Source organism: Mytilus galloprovincialis, chromosome 9 (genome assembly GCF_965363235.1).
Source record: "Mytilus galloprovincialis chromosome 9, xbMytGall1.hap1.1, whole genome shotgun sequence".
In the NCBI taxonomy this organism is placed as follows: domain Eukaryota; kingdom Metazoa; phylum Mollusca; class Bivalvia; order Mytilida; family Mytilidae; genus Mytilus; species Mytilus galloprovincialis.
In genome coordinates this window covers 34,403,426-34,419,964 of record NC_134846.1, presented here as the reverse complement: position 1 = coordinate 34,419,964, position 16,539 = coordinate 34,403,426, and the positions used below count along the sequence as shown (strand labels likewise).

Here is a 16,539-nt window from a genome sequence, read left to right as displayed (position 1 = left end):
AGTCTTATGTAGATTTTTAAATGATCGAAATAAAAATACTGTGTATCTACTACTGCACAAACTTAGAATATTGAGCCAATTCAAAATGCACACAAAAAGGTTGTTGAATTTATAATAATTAAAATGTGACATGATTTCTTATGTTATTATGTTGCAAATTTTCTTTGAGTAGTATACATTTTGACCAATCTCCCATACAGACAGAGTTATCGCCAGGACTTTCCTCCTCATAACTCTGTCTGTATGGGAGATTGCATTTTGACTATAAGGTTTACCTAGAGCGCGTTTTAGGTATTATTGAAGTACAGAAACTTTATATAAACTAAACATTCTTTTCAAGATATTCTAGATTGTTTGAATATTAACTACTTTCATATTCATATTGATCCAAATGTCAACAAAATTTCCTGATAACAATTATGTCATAAACCACTCAAAGTATGTCAAACAGTGTACTTTTTAGTATTATAAAGTATGAAATATGAAATTAAATAGTCTTGTCTCTAAGTTGAAAAGCCCATATATAGAATATTATATATTGAACTTGCAAGCTCAATCTAAAAATAAAACTTGGGACAATACTTCACCAATATTCATGCAATATCCAGACTAAAGTATAACCGTAATTCACATGTATGTTTGTTCGTCTTCCATGATAGTTATTGCAATTTTTTTAATATGGATTATTCTAGAGAGACAAAATGTAGGACAACTCCTATAATTATAATACCCTTCTGTAAAACAATAAACGTTAAAATATAATGTTAAAGGGACATTTTCTACGATTATCACAAATGACATTTTTTTTTATTCGAACAGCAATAAAAAAGCGGAGAATTGATATTAATTATTCGCTAAATGCAGCCATTTTGATTCAATTTTGTAAATATATATAAGCAAATAGATATCGCTGATATATTATTGTATTGCAAGACAATAATTCGTCCTCATCTGGGTCGATATGCACGCAACCGATTTTTGAATTCCACTTTTTGTGTGTGAGATTGGTTTTTCCATGTGCTCAGCATATTCAGTTATCAAAAGGTAATTTTAGTCATCATTTTAGTAATGTTACTGAGTCTGCGTCAATTCGTCGGTAATACATTTGGCACGTTAAAGCTCCTTCAAAATTAAACCTATGAAATTCCGAAAGGACATTTCTTAATATTTGTTATCAACAATTTGCATTAAAAAAATAACCTCACAGCAGAGATGTGTATGGCTATAAAAATCCTCGCTTGAAGTTATTTTATATAATTCTAAGTATAATGTTAATAAATTATATATGTTATGCAATTTTTTTTTACATAATTACAGACTTGGCATACACTGCACTAAATTTAATGTCATTATATTTGATAACTGAATCGTTCATTTGTAATTAAACAACATTCAGTAAGTTTTTTTTATATCTTGAAAAATCAAGATTGCAGAAAAGATTCGAATATTGATCGAATTGAATCACAAACCGGTTACAAACCAGGTAAATATGTCACCATAACAACGTTAACAACAATTCATCATAAACCCAATTAGCGATTGTACTAATGATTAATTCTTCTCTTTTCCAAATATTGAAACCGACACATACAGCGGCACAAATTATTAAATTGTACTGTTAATAATTTGATAAATACAAGTATTTAATTTAGATGAATACATTTACATCTTCATTTAATTCTGTCAATTCTTAAAACTATAAACAATGTCTTTCCAAGAAATGAAGGGAAATAAATACATGTATGTTGTTTTCAAAATGTATACATGTACAAAATTATTGATTTAGGGTAATGTCACAACTGCGTGTCAGAACTTAGAAGATCATAGTTCAATGGAGACAAAACCATTTTTAACAGATACAATTAAACACCATGAGTTATAGAAATGTTTATTTGACACCGTTGTTTGTTTATAAATCAATATCAAGGTAGATACACTAATTTTTAACAAACTATTTATTGACCATGTTAGGGTAGCGTGTGGAAGCATAATTATTAAGATAGTAATGAAATATCGCTTTGAAGTAAGTAATATAGATTTTCTTTCATTATTTAAAAAAACGGTATGACATGCCGATCAATGGAATATACATTGTAAGCTATTTGTTGTGAAACAGAATCTGTTATTGTAAGTAAAAGTATATAATATAATATCAAACAAGTTTAATAATTTAATATTATTGATAAGGATGAAGTAAGTTGAGTTTGACCATTCCCTCTACATTGGATGGGGTTTAATGGTCAACACAGTGTTTGTTATTCGCTCCATATAAATTGTCGGTCTTGTGATTTAAATGTAAAAGGTACATTTTAAATATTTTAATGTTGAATAAAAAATCTTATAAACCTGAATTGTATTTAAATTTAATATGTAAAATAAGTATTTTGTCACTGAGTAAAATGTTTGTATTTGACTGAAAATTCATATCCCCCCAATTTATGTTTTTATGAATATTTCATAACTTTTTTAATATTTTAAGTTGTTCTACTACATTATAAATGTATACAAATAAGATTTGACATAAAATAATTAATATTTGAACAATTCATTGTTTTATTTCTCTACATGTATGTTAAACCCATGTATAAATGGGTCGTCTTTTTTATTAAGTGTCGTAGAAACTACATACATTTTACCTTGACACTGTATAATAGTAAAATACATTAACATCCTTACGGGAAGCTATTTTATTCCGTATTTTCATATTTTGAGTTATAAGATGATGTATACAGTACAAGGAAGATTGATAAATATAAAACTTAAATTTCTCTGTGTTACACACTTCTATAAGATTTTACGCTGATATGAAAAACAATTGACATTTCTACTTTTATGGATAAAATAAAGTGTGAGGCTAGCGACCAACCAGGCAGTAAACCTACGACACGTAAAAGACACATAAAAAGTTCAACAACATGATTTGTATACGCCTGTCAAAAATTTTACGGGAAGTATTATGGTATACAAATGTCCGGCGTCCGTCCGTCCGTCTGTCCGGCGTCCACATGTCTCACCGTAACTTGATAACCGCTTATCCAAATTTCATGAAACTTTACATAGTTGTTTCTTATGATGTTCAAACGATCTGTATATTTTTTGGTGAAAATAAGATTTAAACTTTTTGAGTTGCGGGATATTATAACTAAAACAGGGATGTGTTTTTTTACATGTCGCGCCGTATCTCAAATTATTGCTTAAAACTTTACACAATTCTTAGTTATATTAATCTTATTCGACTTTATACTTTTTGGTGATTATTCAAAATTTTATTTTCGAGTTATTGAGGTTTTTGCTCCTCTTATTGGAGTCATTTGGGACCCTCTTTATGAACATGTCTGGATCCGCCACTGAAACTATAAATACATATCTTTTTATTTTCAGCTACTTTTCGAGTGTGTGAATGCTAATTCTATAAGACAACGACTGACCCGTTTCTTTAACGTTTCACCTGCACATGGACATGCGTAGATCTAAAACATTTACCATACAAACATGACAAACAATAGGAAATAAATGATTAGATCGATTTTGTTTTATGGTATTCAGTTTGAATTTGATATTTTTAGAGTTAATTATGTAAAAATATACTGTTGTCTTATTACTATTAAAGTTCTTATTTCTTAAATAGTTTTAATATAATCAAATTCAAAGCAAATATTGATATTTCAAACTTAAATGCCAGTTAATAAGTACTAATATTTAACGATTTAAGATGGAATCTATTCAAAAATTGATAAGACAGTTTAATAGTATAGCGAATAAACTGTTTGAAATAGATTACAGAATTAAAATACGTGTATTTATTTGACTGGATTAAAAAGTATACATACTATTACATAGAAATACTTCTTTCTTGGTCGATTTGCTTCGCTACCCGTAAGTAAATACATCAAAAATAGTTTCTATACGTGTACTTTGTTTACTAAAGCAACGAACCGATACATTTTTTAAACGAAGCTGTGATTTAAACTAGGGCGTAGTTTCCCGACTGATCAATGGTTTCATGGATTTTTTTCTTTCAGGATAGATCTGACGAATCCAATGATTTAAATCGATAACACCCTTTCCTGATGGAACTTTGGAAGTGTAAAAATACTTATAAAGATGCGACTGTATATGATAAAGCGATATGTTTTCTTCACGTGTCTGATGACGACCATAATTTTAATATCAGTATCTCTACATGGAAACATGGTAACACAGAATAACTCTGGGACAGAAACAGGTTTGTAAAAAAGAAATTTATAAATAATATTTTTTTAATTTTGAAAATAGGTGAAATGTGTAATTGAGCTACATGTATAATGTTGTGATGAGTAAAAAAGTAGTTGTTGAAATCATTTTTCTTTTTGTTACATTGTACTCCCATACTTTTCATGTAGATATAAAAAGATGTGGTATAAGTGTCAATGAGACAACTCTTCATCCAAGTCACTATTTGTAAACTATTATAGATCAAAGAAGGGCATTCAACACGGAGCCTTAGCTCACCCCGAACAAGTTCATGTGTACATGTATTTACACTTTATGGTCTCACTGCTGTTTATAGTGATCGTGGCTGTTTGTGGTGGTTTAGACATATCAAATCAAATCAAATCAAATCAAATCATTTTATTGGTGTAAAATCCAAATATTGGATTGTTACCAAGACAAACATGACAATCATTACAAACATATAATATCTAAATTTAAACAACATTCATATTCTTATAAGACTATATATTCAAATGTTTTGGAGGAGGTGATACCTTTGCAAATTTGAAAGTACAAGTACAAACAATCATATTAATGCAATTGTTATAAAATATATCATTACAAGTACTATAAGAAAATATAAAATAGTCACATAATTTTTTTACAACCACTAGTTTTTCTTATCAGCTAGGCTGTTCCTTAATACATATAAGTCATTAACTCCCTTGACAACAATTTTAGTTACGTCATACTCATTAAAAGTAAACAAAAATACAAATTTTTCCTCATCAGACATTTTGGTGAAATCTGGAACTATATTCTCTACTTCTTGAAAAAGATTTTGCCTACATTTTTCTAAAATTTGACATTTTAAAGTAAAATGATATTCATCTTCTACATCCTTTTTACAGAGAGGACATAATCTTTTTTCCAACGGTAATTTACGGTGTCTACCCTGTTCAATATTTAGATAACTATTACTTATTCTTATTTTTATAAAATTTGATATCATGTATCTATCTAAATCTATTAATAAAAAAATTTCTAATTTGTATTCTTTTTTTAATTTTCTGTATGTTCTTTATTTGTTTCCATTAGGGTTATTTTGGTCGTTAAAAAGACTGTCTTTCCAAAAATCTGTATACCTTTCAGCTAATTTTTTACCTACAGCATTTATAAGGCATTTTTTAGAGAACGTAATTTGATTTTCCCATACATGATTAAACCCTATTTTTGAAAGAGCATTTTTTAATTTGACTGCAAAACCATTATCTAAATTTAAACTACATTTATAGGCATTTGAAGCATAACTATCTTTTTTTGCATTTATCAAATGGCACCAATAGCCAACATATCAGATTTCTCCACTGAAATCTGCCTGTATCATGAATCAGACTGAGGGTAAAGGTGTGTTAACATTTTTGTGGTTTCAGTCTTAGTACAAGGTGGCATACGTCTTCTCTTGATTCATTTGTTTATTAATTTTCACTTTATGATAATCAAACAAATAATAAATTAAAGATAGGAGAAACACTTCGACCTTCGTTGGACGAATGTAAACAGTTTGAGTGTGTAAAACACTCATGACACTTCACAAATTACACTTAAATACCTGAATCGATATGAATATTCTTAATAGACTTTTAAAACTTTAATATTAATATAGTTTTACAATGTGTGTCTATGTAGTGATTTGGCTAAATTTAAATCGAGAGACCGTAAGTATTCAACCGAATACAATCGGCATTTAATGACCCGGATAATGATAGGGTTTGTTGTGAAACTCCATTGACAAATTGAATAAAGGCACAGTTAAATTGTTGTAACGATTTTTGATTTACTCAAACCACACCCTCTTATTCGCACATAATAAAAAATGTTAAATGTGCAGATTTGTAGCCATTTTCAGAAATTCACGGGTAGTTAATGATGATTTTTCACAAACAGTTTGGATACATCACACATGTAGTATAGACTTTATTTGTATTCGATGCATGTTGGCGGCGAAATATATCAAAGGAACATCGACATTCACAAGTCACATCGACATTCATAAGTCGAAGTTAATCTGTCGACATGACAACAACAAAAAAAAATACCCAAATGATTAAATTTCCTCATAAAAAAGCTGCGGAAGCACGAAAATTATAGACTTATAGATATAATGTTCATAGAATATACCAAGATCTCATTCAGAATGCTCTTCCTTTAATGTTCATAAACATTTAAGGTCGTAAAGCGATAAGCAACCAATCAATTATTTATGGTTGACAATAAGAATATTTTCCGTATGAGACTACAAAGGAAGAGCATGTTAACAACTATTATTCACTCAATTACCTTCAAAAATAAGCAGAGTCAAAATCAGAATTCTATAGGATAAAGAAAAATGTCTTTGTTGAAAAGTAACATGCATCTTGTGTGTTGTTAGAAATTGTCAACCAGTCAAAAAAGTTTATGTATAGAATTCAAAACTCATATATCTTCGACATTTAAAGAATTATATCTTGCTTTTGTTTTCATTTTAGGTGACATGTTGATCCAACACACAGATGAAAAGGTAAAATTTATCTTAATATTGATTTATCATTAAAAGTAAAAAATAATGTATTATCCTCCACAGTTGCAGAGTATTGATAAATCATTTGAATTATGCGAAAGTCTTTCTCTCACAGTGACTTGAGGGTATGGATGGGGGTCAGTAACATCAGTATTCTTGAAAAATTTGAGCATTTTTAACCGGATTTTTGTGACAAAAATGTCGGTTATTGATTTGGGGATGTACGGCGGGCGGCAATCAAATGTTGTCCGTGCATTAACTCATGAACCGTTCAACCAAAGCTTTTAAAATTTTAATATGCTGTTACTGACAACTAAATGAAGGTCAAGTTCAATAATGGCGATTTTGACTTTTACCGTTCAGGAGTTATGGTTCTTGAAAGATTGAAAAATGGAGTTTCCAGTCGTGTCCGTGCATTTACGCATGAACTGTTCGACCAAAGCTTCCCAAATTTTAATATGTTGTTACTGATGACAAAATAGAGGTCAAGTTCAATAATGACGATTTTGACTTTTACCGTTCAGGAGTTATGGTTCTTGAAAGATTGAAAAATGGTGTTTCCAGTCGTGTCCGTGCATTTTCTCATGAACCATTCAACCAAAGCTTGTGAAATTTTTATATGTTGTTACTGATGACAAAATATAGGTCAAGTTCAATAATGACGATTTTGACTTTTACCGTTCAAGAGTTATGGTTCTTGAAAGATTGTAAAATGGCATTTCCGTTCACGTTGTTGCATTTACTCATGAACCATTCAATCTAAGCTTTTCAAATTTTAATATGTTGATACTGATGACAAAATGGAGGTCAAATTTGATATTGACGATTTTCACTTTCACCATTCATCAGTAATGGTTCTTGTGATATTGCCAGGACACAAATAAATGTTAATAAATCCGGTTTGCTGTCGTTGTGACAGCCTCTTGTTCTTAAACTTTAACAGTAACACGTGTTCTGTGAAAATCTTATAAATATACAATATTAGGTCAATGTAAGGAAAATATAAACTTTTTTGTATGAGGCTGAGAAACTGGGGAAAGGCGAGGTTCTACCTAGGCCTTCCCCAGTTTTGCGCCGAGTACAAACAAGTTTATATTTTTATGACATTGACCTAGTATTGTTTTTATACTGCAACTTAAATTAATACATTGATAGCTTTTTCCATCCCTTATTAAATGAAACCCTGATTGTGGAGAAAGTGTTCCATGATGAAATTGACATTATAATTATGTTCTGTGAAAATCTTATAAAATGATTTTTCAATGTGTTTTTTTTAATTTTAAACATCGTTTATATCATTCTGTATTTACGTCGTATATTGAATAATTTAACAATCATTCTTTTTTTTTTTTGTGCTAATTTTTTTTGTCAATTAATCTCTATTCCCTAAGCCCTTTCCAGACCCTCTTTGATGCATAAGCTTTTTCGGGGGGGGGGGGGGATTTGTGATCTTAAAACTTGATGACACTTTTTGGTAGTCAATCTTTATTTGTAAACTTTTCTATTATTTGCAATAAATTATCTTCAGAAAAAGATAACCCCATGCGAGTTTTGGTCCTTAGTTCTAAAATGATTTATTTCTTTGATCTTTCAAACTTGTCTCAAGCGTACACAACAAGTAAAGAAAAAACTCGATATGGACACAGAACATACACAGTACGGTATGAAAAGTTTAAGCTATACAACTATAGCTATAGGAAATACACGCTTTGAAAACTGATTTAAATTATACATGACTTTTTTTTTGTGTACTTGACTGACTTCAAAAACGCAACGCTCATTTTGTTGACATTTTTTACCAAATCATGTTTGATCTTCATATTATTCATGAATTCTTACCATACTTCTCCCTCTATACAAAAAAACACCATCTGACTTTCCTGTGGTATTTGAAAATACCGGATTATTGAAGTCGCACGGATTTCTTAAAGCGAAATTTGGAACCCATTAAAAAATAGTTTTTGTCTCCATGAATCAGTTGTGTCAATCCATGTCAACACTTAAAGCAGTTGAAACATGTTGCCTCTCCATATTGCGGTGACTGAGGATTACAAAATTGAATCAGCCCATAATAATATTGCAAACAAGAAAATGTGAACGTGCTGCAACCAGACAAATTGACGTCAGAAACTCGTCTTATTGTCCTTCCGACAACGACACTGATCGACACTATTTTGGAATGACCATCAATGACCAGATCAACATGTAGTGACAATGCAACGCCAATAGAATATGATTACGCAACGTCATTTACGAGACATGTTTGCAAATTTGAAAATGGGAATTAAAAAGGATAATCTAGTGTTGCTTTTCTCAAGTCAGTCAGTATATTAGGGCAGAAGTTTGTGGTAAAGTCTACAGACAAACACTTCTAATACCCCACGGGTTTATGTTGTTTTTGACCCGTCCGTCCGTCTGTCCGTCAGTCCGTCAGTCCTATTCTTGTTATCTCAACTCCTCTGAAACCACACAACAGAATTTCATGAAACTTTGTAGATAATTAGAACATTCTATGTAGACGTGGGGTATGTGAGTGCGCTCACTAAGGTTTTTTAATTTTAAATTGTTTTTAATGTTTATGGGTGGGTGTGTGTGTGTGTGTTTTTTTTTCTTTGTCTCTTAGGGATCGTCTTTGCTTTTGCAGATGTCTTTAAGCTTTTTCCAATAATAAAAAAAAAGACAAGAATTGAAAGCACAATTTCAAATGATCAGTTTTGAATTAAATCTAATAATATAAGTCGATGGAATCAGAACATTCCCCCATACAAATTTTGATTATAAAAATAAAGGAGATTAATATATTTTAATGAAAAATGAGTTGTTGAGTTAATTCCTTTGAGATAGCAATTGAATAACAGAAGAGAAACAAACGAAACATCCACCATACGGTATCATGGCAACCGTTGGACAAGCAGGCACACCGTAAAGTAACTCTATTCATTTCAAAAGTAAACTGAGTTCGAATAAATAAAAAGCGACCAATATCTGAAATGTAAACCAAAGTTCTTCGGAGTGAAAATACAAAACATGAAGAGACAGCAAAAATCAATGACGTAGTTCGTAAACATGTAGCGGTATTGGATTAGTTTTAACAATTTTCACAATTATTTCTTAACAACATTGCGTGATTATTCCCCACTTAATTTGATCATTAATAATTTGATCATTAACGCGATTAATTGGCACTAGAACATAATAACAGGATTTTGAACTTTTGACACTGCATTAATTTGTTATAAGAAACTTCCGTAAATTGACATAATAATTAATTTCAAAATCAATGACAACACATAACAATAATATTTATTGTACAATATAGTATGAGTTATGGGTAACTGGAATTTACCAATATTCAAACCCATTAAGCAGATACGATGAAATAGTAAAAATGGATTTTAACATCGATAAAATACTGTAACCTTTAATTTATACCGAGTTGCAAGTATATACTAAAAAACTGATAGAATTGCAAATCGATCGAGTCCAGCGGCAAACAGTACCTGCGTTTCAGAAGAATTTAAACCATGCTTCGAATGTATGTACTTGTCCGGCATGCTGAGCTGGACTTCTGATGTGCTTAAATTAGTGCACGAGATAACAGTTCACAGTAAGACTGACCTATATATATATATTGTCCTCGTTGATCCTGGACACTTTATTTTGATTTCGAGTCGTTCAGTCATTGCGCTTACTCTTAATGTCGTATGCTTAGCAGTGACACATCAAATATCAATTTTCAAGTCTTCGGTTTGATCCGACAAATGATTGAACCAAAGATCTTATGCACTCGAGATGAGCGCGCTTAAACCAAAACACCTTGGCAGCTTATTATCATAGTTCAGTAACAGATGTATGATCATAAACTGACATGTAACAGTTTTTTTAGAATCAAGAACCGCTACTCAGTACTTAGTATATAATTCCGAATTTCTTTCAAACATAGATGTTTAAATGTAAGAACGAAACTTGTGATAATTTAAACAGACACTTAATCAATCAGTATTGATTAACTGATTACTAGCTTATCAAATGCTGTTTTTATTGTTTTGGATGAATAAATTCAGCACTCAAAACGTATAACAAGTTCTCACTTGTCTCTATTATTAGAGAGTCATCAGTATACACAAAGACCTAAAGCTTCTCACCAACCTATTATTTATCAATGGACAGACATATTTTATAGATAATCAAAGTCATTCCTTGTTTGGAACGTGTAGCAGAGTTTATTAATCTATGGAATCGACTCTTGCGCTAGTAATCACAATGAAAATCTATGTTCCTCGTTCACACGTACATTTAATTCGAATTGAATGCGAATTGAATTCACTAATCGCGTTCACATGTACACTTCTTTTTTAATTCGAATTGATTCGAATTGGCTAATTGGCTAATTCGAACTTACTAATTCGCATTAGAAATACGTTTTTGTTAATACGAATTAAAATCTAACGTCGTTAGAACAGTAAAGCGAATTTGACGCGCATTGCAATTCGAATTAGAATTGACGTTAGGACGTTAAACGTTTCGAATGCGAATTAAACTAATTCGAATTAGTTAATGCGAATCGAATTCGAATTACGTGTGAACTCAGCATTAGTTTCATAACAATTACACAATAAACAAACTGAAAATTCGTAATTACGATGTGAGTCATTAAAATCATGAGAGGAACGAATGTACTAAAGCAGCTGATAATTTTTGGACCATATTTGATAATGACCTGGTACATGGAAGTTAATTTGCATCAGTCAACTGGTTTAAGTTATCATGCATGCTTTGGAATGTACCTTTATAAACTACCATCGAGATTTATAATTTAGCAGGTGCTTTACATATGGTCTCAAAGACATCAAATAAATTCAGCATTATTAGCATTCAACAATCTAAAATGAGATGTAAGGTAACGAAGTCTGCCGAGGAGTGCCGATTTTCTAGACTGATTATAAAAATTTAACCTAACCAGACGGAATTGCGACCTTACTTATGGTATAATAACATATAATTTATAAAGCAAAATTTACAATCATGATGTACCACATTTGAACTAGTTTGTAAATTAAATTATCTGTCTATTCAATACGGAACTATTTATGCCCGATGATATGGGAAACCTTTTAAGTTCTTTATCTGATTCCGACCATCCGCAAAAAGTTTCATAATAATTTAGCATGTCCTTGATATAGAACGTTGAACCATAATTGAAAAGAAATCTTTCAAAAGATTGAATATCATGTTACCTAACTTTTTTTATTCTATTTTTCAGATTATAGAAGATCCTAACTTGAAAGTATTCAACGATAGACGTAATACAATGATAAATGCCTGCAGTAGTAATGAAAGCTATACAGTTAAGAATACCGAAGGCACTCTTAGGAGTCATTTTGTTATAGACAGAAACCATAAATTTATATATTGTGCAATGGAAAAAATAGGTTCGACGTTCTGGAGACGACTTTTTCAGGTAATAAAACATCAAGTAGAAATTTAAGATAAAAATGATATGGATGATAAGGAAAGACGTATATTGCCAACAATATAATGAAAAACGCAACCAACCAGCGACAAGTAGCACAACACGTCATTTAAAAGTTATCAACAATATCAATCTCCCATACAGACAGAGTTATCGTCCTTTCCTATTGAGGAGGAAAGGACGATAACTCTGTCTGTATGGGAGATTGCAACAATATAAAAATGAAGACTATAAATCGCAGCCAGTTTAAAATGTCATGACTATCCGAGTACTCCCATTATATTGAAAGTAAAAAAAAAATCAACAAAAAAACCAAAAAAAAAAACCCAACATTTAGATTTAACAAAAGACAATGCAGCCCTTGGTAAGGTTCTCGACGTATGACAAGTAAATACATATAAGCATTAGGTGAAGATAAATTAGTTTTTAAACATTTCAACCATATCCATTTATAATCCATTATCAGTGGATTAATTAACTCAAAAAAAAAGAAGAGGGGAAAAAAAGTGTACAGGAAAAACGCTTGAAACTATTGTGACAACGATGTTGTTGCTAGAATGTTTGATACCGTGCAACAGGTTCTGTTGCTGAAACTGGCGAAGATACCGAAACGAATGACATTGACCGAAGACTGGTCCCCTGTCTATTGAACATAAATCCACTGGCGGAACTAACTCACAGACTGGTAGAGCGAATACAAACGAAGACTTTCAGTATGGATTTTATTTTTACTTTAATGAATGGATGATGTCAGTTCAAAAGGCTGACTCCGATTGAAGACTTAACTTCAGCTGACACATTATAAAGATAGACAATGTTAACAGGTTGCCAAAGAATTAATATTACATAATAATAAAGTTGACAAATTTTACAAACATAAGAATAACACTTTAAAGTAACAATAGATCGCAATTGAAAAACGGATGAATGTCATTGTTATCATACAAAGTAACATGTCTTGGACAAGAACTGATAAAACAGATATTGAAAAGAATTATCTATGTACGACATTAACGGATTAAAATTATTATGAAATGAAATAGTTGTGTAACATAAATGAACACAATCCCTTGCATAGTTTTTCTCACAGTTTTATATTAAAAAAGTGACACACATGAAATATCTTTAAGAATGCAAATCAAAGCACATTGTCTGTTGACACAGAATGAAATCGTCTGAAAGATTAAACAGTAACTATGAATAATATGAGAAACAAGTCTAAATGTCCGAAATAAGAAATACATAAATTAGTTTTGACTTTTTCCACGTTCACACTATTATGATATCGATATAGCAATAGACTACAAAACTAACCAACCATAGTGTTACGCTGTATATTAAAATGATCACTGAAAGCTACTTGGAGTGCTTTCCCTGCTGTTCAAATTTAGGACCATTGACTGGTTATAAAAAGTCCATCTTGTATACATTAAGCCTTATATGGACGAACACATTTGTGCTAGAATGCTGACTACAACGTACTTTATAATACAGATTAACTTGTTTGTGTTTATATATGTACAAAAGAGGGCCGAAAGATACCAAAAGGACAATCTCATAGATCGAAAATACAATGACAACGCCATGGCTTAAAAATTAAAAGACAAACAGACAAATAGTACACAAGACACAAAATAGAAAACGAAAGACTAAGCAACACGAACCCCACCAAAAACCCTAGGCGACAATTTATTCCAACAGTTATGGTAAAAAGAAAGGTAACGGGATAACTATATGAAAACAATACGATTCACATAGAGTATATGCACATGCACATGTATTCAACCTGATCATTTATTAATAATTTCGTGTATTTACAGATTATTTCTGGTTCTTCAAAGAAAAAGAGTCCATTCGATATTCCTCCAGGTGCAGCCCTGGGAGGGCATCAAGAAACTTTCAAATCATTATCATTTGATGACATTCATTCAGCTCTAGGTTCATCGAAAAAGTTTATAATTGTTAGGGATCCATACGCACGTCTGTATTCGGGATACATGGATAAACTTTTCTCAGCGAATCTTATGTTCTGGGAGAGCATAGGAAAATTTGGAGTGGAAAAATTTCGAGATAAACCTTCAAATATTAGTAAAAAATGTGGACATGATTTGACGTTTACAGAATTCATTAAATATTTCATTCATTCGGAAACTTATAATAAAAGACGAGACGGACATTTTCTGCCAATGTATGACCATTGTCGTCCGTGTGAAATTAAATACGATATCATTGCCAAAATGGAATCCATGTCAAAAGACACATTGAGCGTGCTGAAGATATTAAATATGACAGAACTGCATGATACTCTTGCACAACAATTTACCGAAGATACTCGTGATGATTCTTTCATCGACCAAACAAAAATATTATTTGGCTCTTTTGCCAGAACTAAAAACTGTTTAAGTATTTATGAAAACCAAAAGCGAATGTGGACAAAGTTTAAATCAAGAGGCTTAATAAGTAAATATGCAGAGTTTCCATTTCAAGAAAGTGAAAGTGTAAGTTTAACGAAGGAAAAATATATAAAAGCTTTACAACAAGCTGTTAAAGAATCGAATGACAAGGTAAAATCTAGACAATATCGAAATGATTATTTACAGGATGCATTTATGTCAGTGCCAAAAGACGTTCTAAGGCGGTTACATGCTATTTTACGGACGGATTGTCTGATATTCGGATATGATTGTGATAGTCATCTGTGGGTAAAGAATGCTTTCCATTGATTCTATATCAGTAGTTCTTGAATCATTTCTTTTTAAATAAATTGTTAAAGAGGGTATTTTAAATTTAGAGTGTATTTTTTTTCTTAGAGTTTTGCCAAAAAAGTCTAATGGGCAGTGAACGCATCTTTAGACCTTTATGTATGTTAAGTCCTAAAATGGATTAACAATCAGCAATTGATAACTTACTATTCTGTATGAATTATTGCATACAAGTGCCATATTATTCCATCATCTTAGCGCATATTGGCGAAAGGGAATTGCATGTAGACACTACCGAAATGATTATTTACATGAAGCTTTTATGTCAGTGCCAAAAGACGTTCTTAGCATGCTATTTTACGGACGGATTGTCTGATATTTGGATATGATTGTGATATTCATCTGTGGGTGACAAATGCTCATTTGTTTAAAAAATAAATTGTTAAGGGTATTTTAGATTTATAATTTTTTTCTTACAGTTTTTCACACATAACAACCTTTTAACATGCATTTTGATAAATATCATTGACAATATCTATCTAATTGTTTACATTCACCAAAACTTTGCTTTAGTATGCTTATGCAAGATCTATTGATGTGTTCGGTCAGCTCATATATTTATCGTATTTAAAAACTTACGCTGAATTTTGTTCTCTTAGACGTCAATTTACAAATGCACTTGTTAAAACCTTGCCTCTTTAAATTTAAAAAAAAAACATTTCGAGAAGACATATATACTTAAAACATTATTTAATGTACAAATACTAATAATGCTATGAAGGAATATATACATTAATTGCACATTTATCAATTCAGTCCTTCACGTCAAAAAAGATACATAGATTAAAGGACATATTTCTTTTCATGCTTTGTCAAGTTGCTGTATCATTGACGTAAACAAGCACAAATTCGCCCTTTTTTAAAATTATTATTCATCGGTATCAACAGTATTTTAGACGGTTGACCATATTTTGGTCATTTTAAAAAAATATATCAACATCAAAATTCAATTGTCATCTAATTCAAAAAAGGTTCATGTTTTATCATTGAACCAATTCTGTTGATGTACAACTTAGATTGAAGGTTTTATAAGTCCATTTTCAGATTTCGATTACCTCCCCTTTTCCGCTATATTAAATTGAATTATTCACAGGCTGAAAGGAAGACGTCTTCAAACAAGCTATTCACCCATAGCACATTTTTGATATGTATAACAGTTTTACTCCGTCGTTTCTTGAGAACTTTATAAATATATATAAAGAATATACCAATCACTGGACCTTAATGGATTTAAATCTTGAAACAGCTTAACAATCAGCAATTGGTTGAATTTTTGCTGAAAAGTGCTATATTATTCCATTATCTTAGCGCAAAATATGGAAAGGCAATAGTATGACTGTGATGTCTGTCTGAAAACAATCTAAACAAATCTTACCGAAGATACCAGGATTATAATTTTGTACGCAAAAATCGCGTTTTGTCTACAAAGGACTCAGAAGTTACATTCCTTCAAAAAGTCAAATGGCACAAAGTACGAGGACCAAAAGTTCCAAAAAGAATTACCAAATGTATCTAAGGTAAAAATTTTCCTGAGGGAGAACGATCGTATT

The 16,539-nt window shown here is 31.0% G+C and overlaps 1 protein-coding gene across 4 annotated transcripts; it reads left to right on the top strand.

Moving 5' to 3' along the window:
- The first annotated feature begins 1,934 nt into the window (after window positions 1–1,934).
- Window positions 1,935–15,013, top strand: LOC143044872 (carbohydrate sulfotransferase 11-like). 4 transcript variants are annotated; one of them, XM_076217091.1, is made up of 5 exons: window positions 1,935–2,023; window positions 4,023–4,225; window positions 6,723–6,754; window positions 12,018–12,215; window positions 14,048–15,013. In XM_076217091.1, the coding sequence occupies exons 2-5, from the start codon at window positions 4,105–4,107 to the stop codon at window positions 14,948–14,950; spliced, it is 1,254 nt and encodes a 417-aa protein (XP_076073206.1). In that variant the 5' UTR covers window positions 1,935–2,023; window positions 4,023–4,104; the 3' UTR covers window positions 14,951–15,013. The 4 variants fall into 4 exon arrangements, with proteins under 4 accessions (XP_076073206.1, XP_076073207.1, XP_076073208.1 ...); XM_076217092.1 differs by lacking the exon at window positions 1,935–2,023 and adding an exon at window positions 2,056–2,127; XM_076217093.1 differs by lacking the exon at window positions 1,935–2,023 and adding an exon at window positions 3,780–3,876.
- Window positions 15,014–16,539: the final 1,526 nt, after the last annotated feature.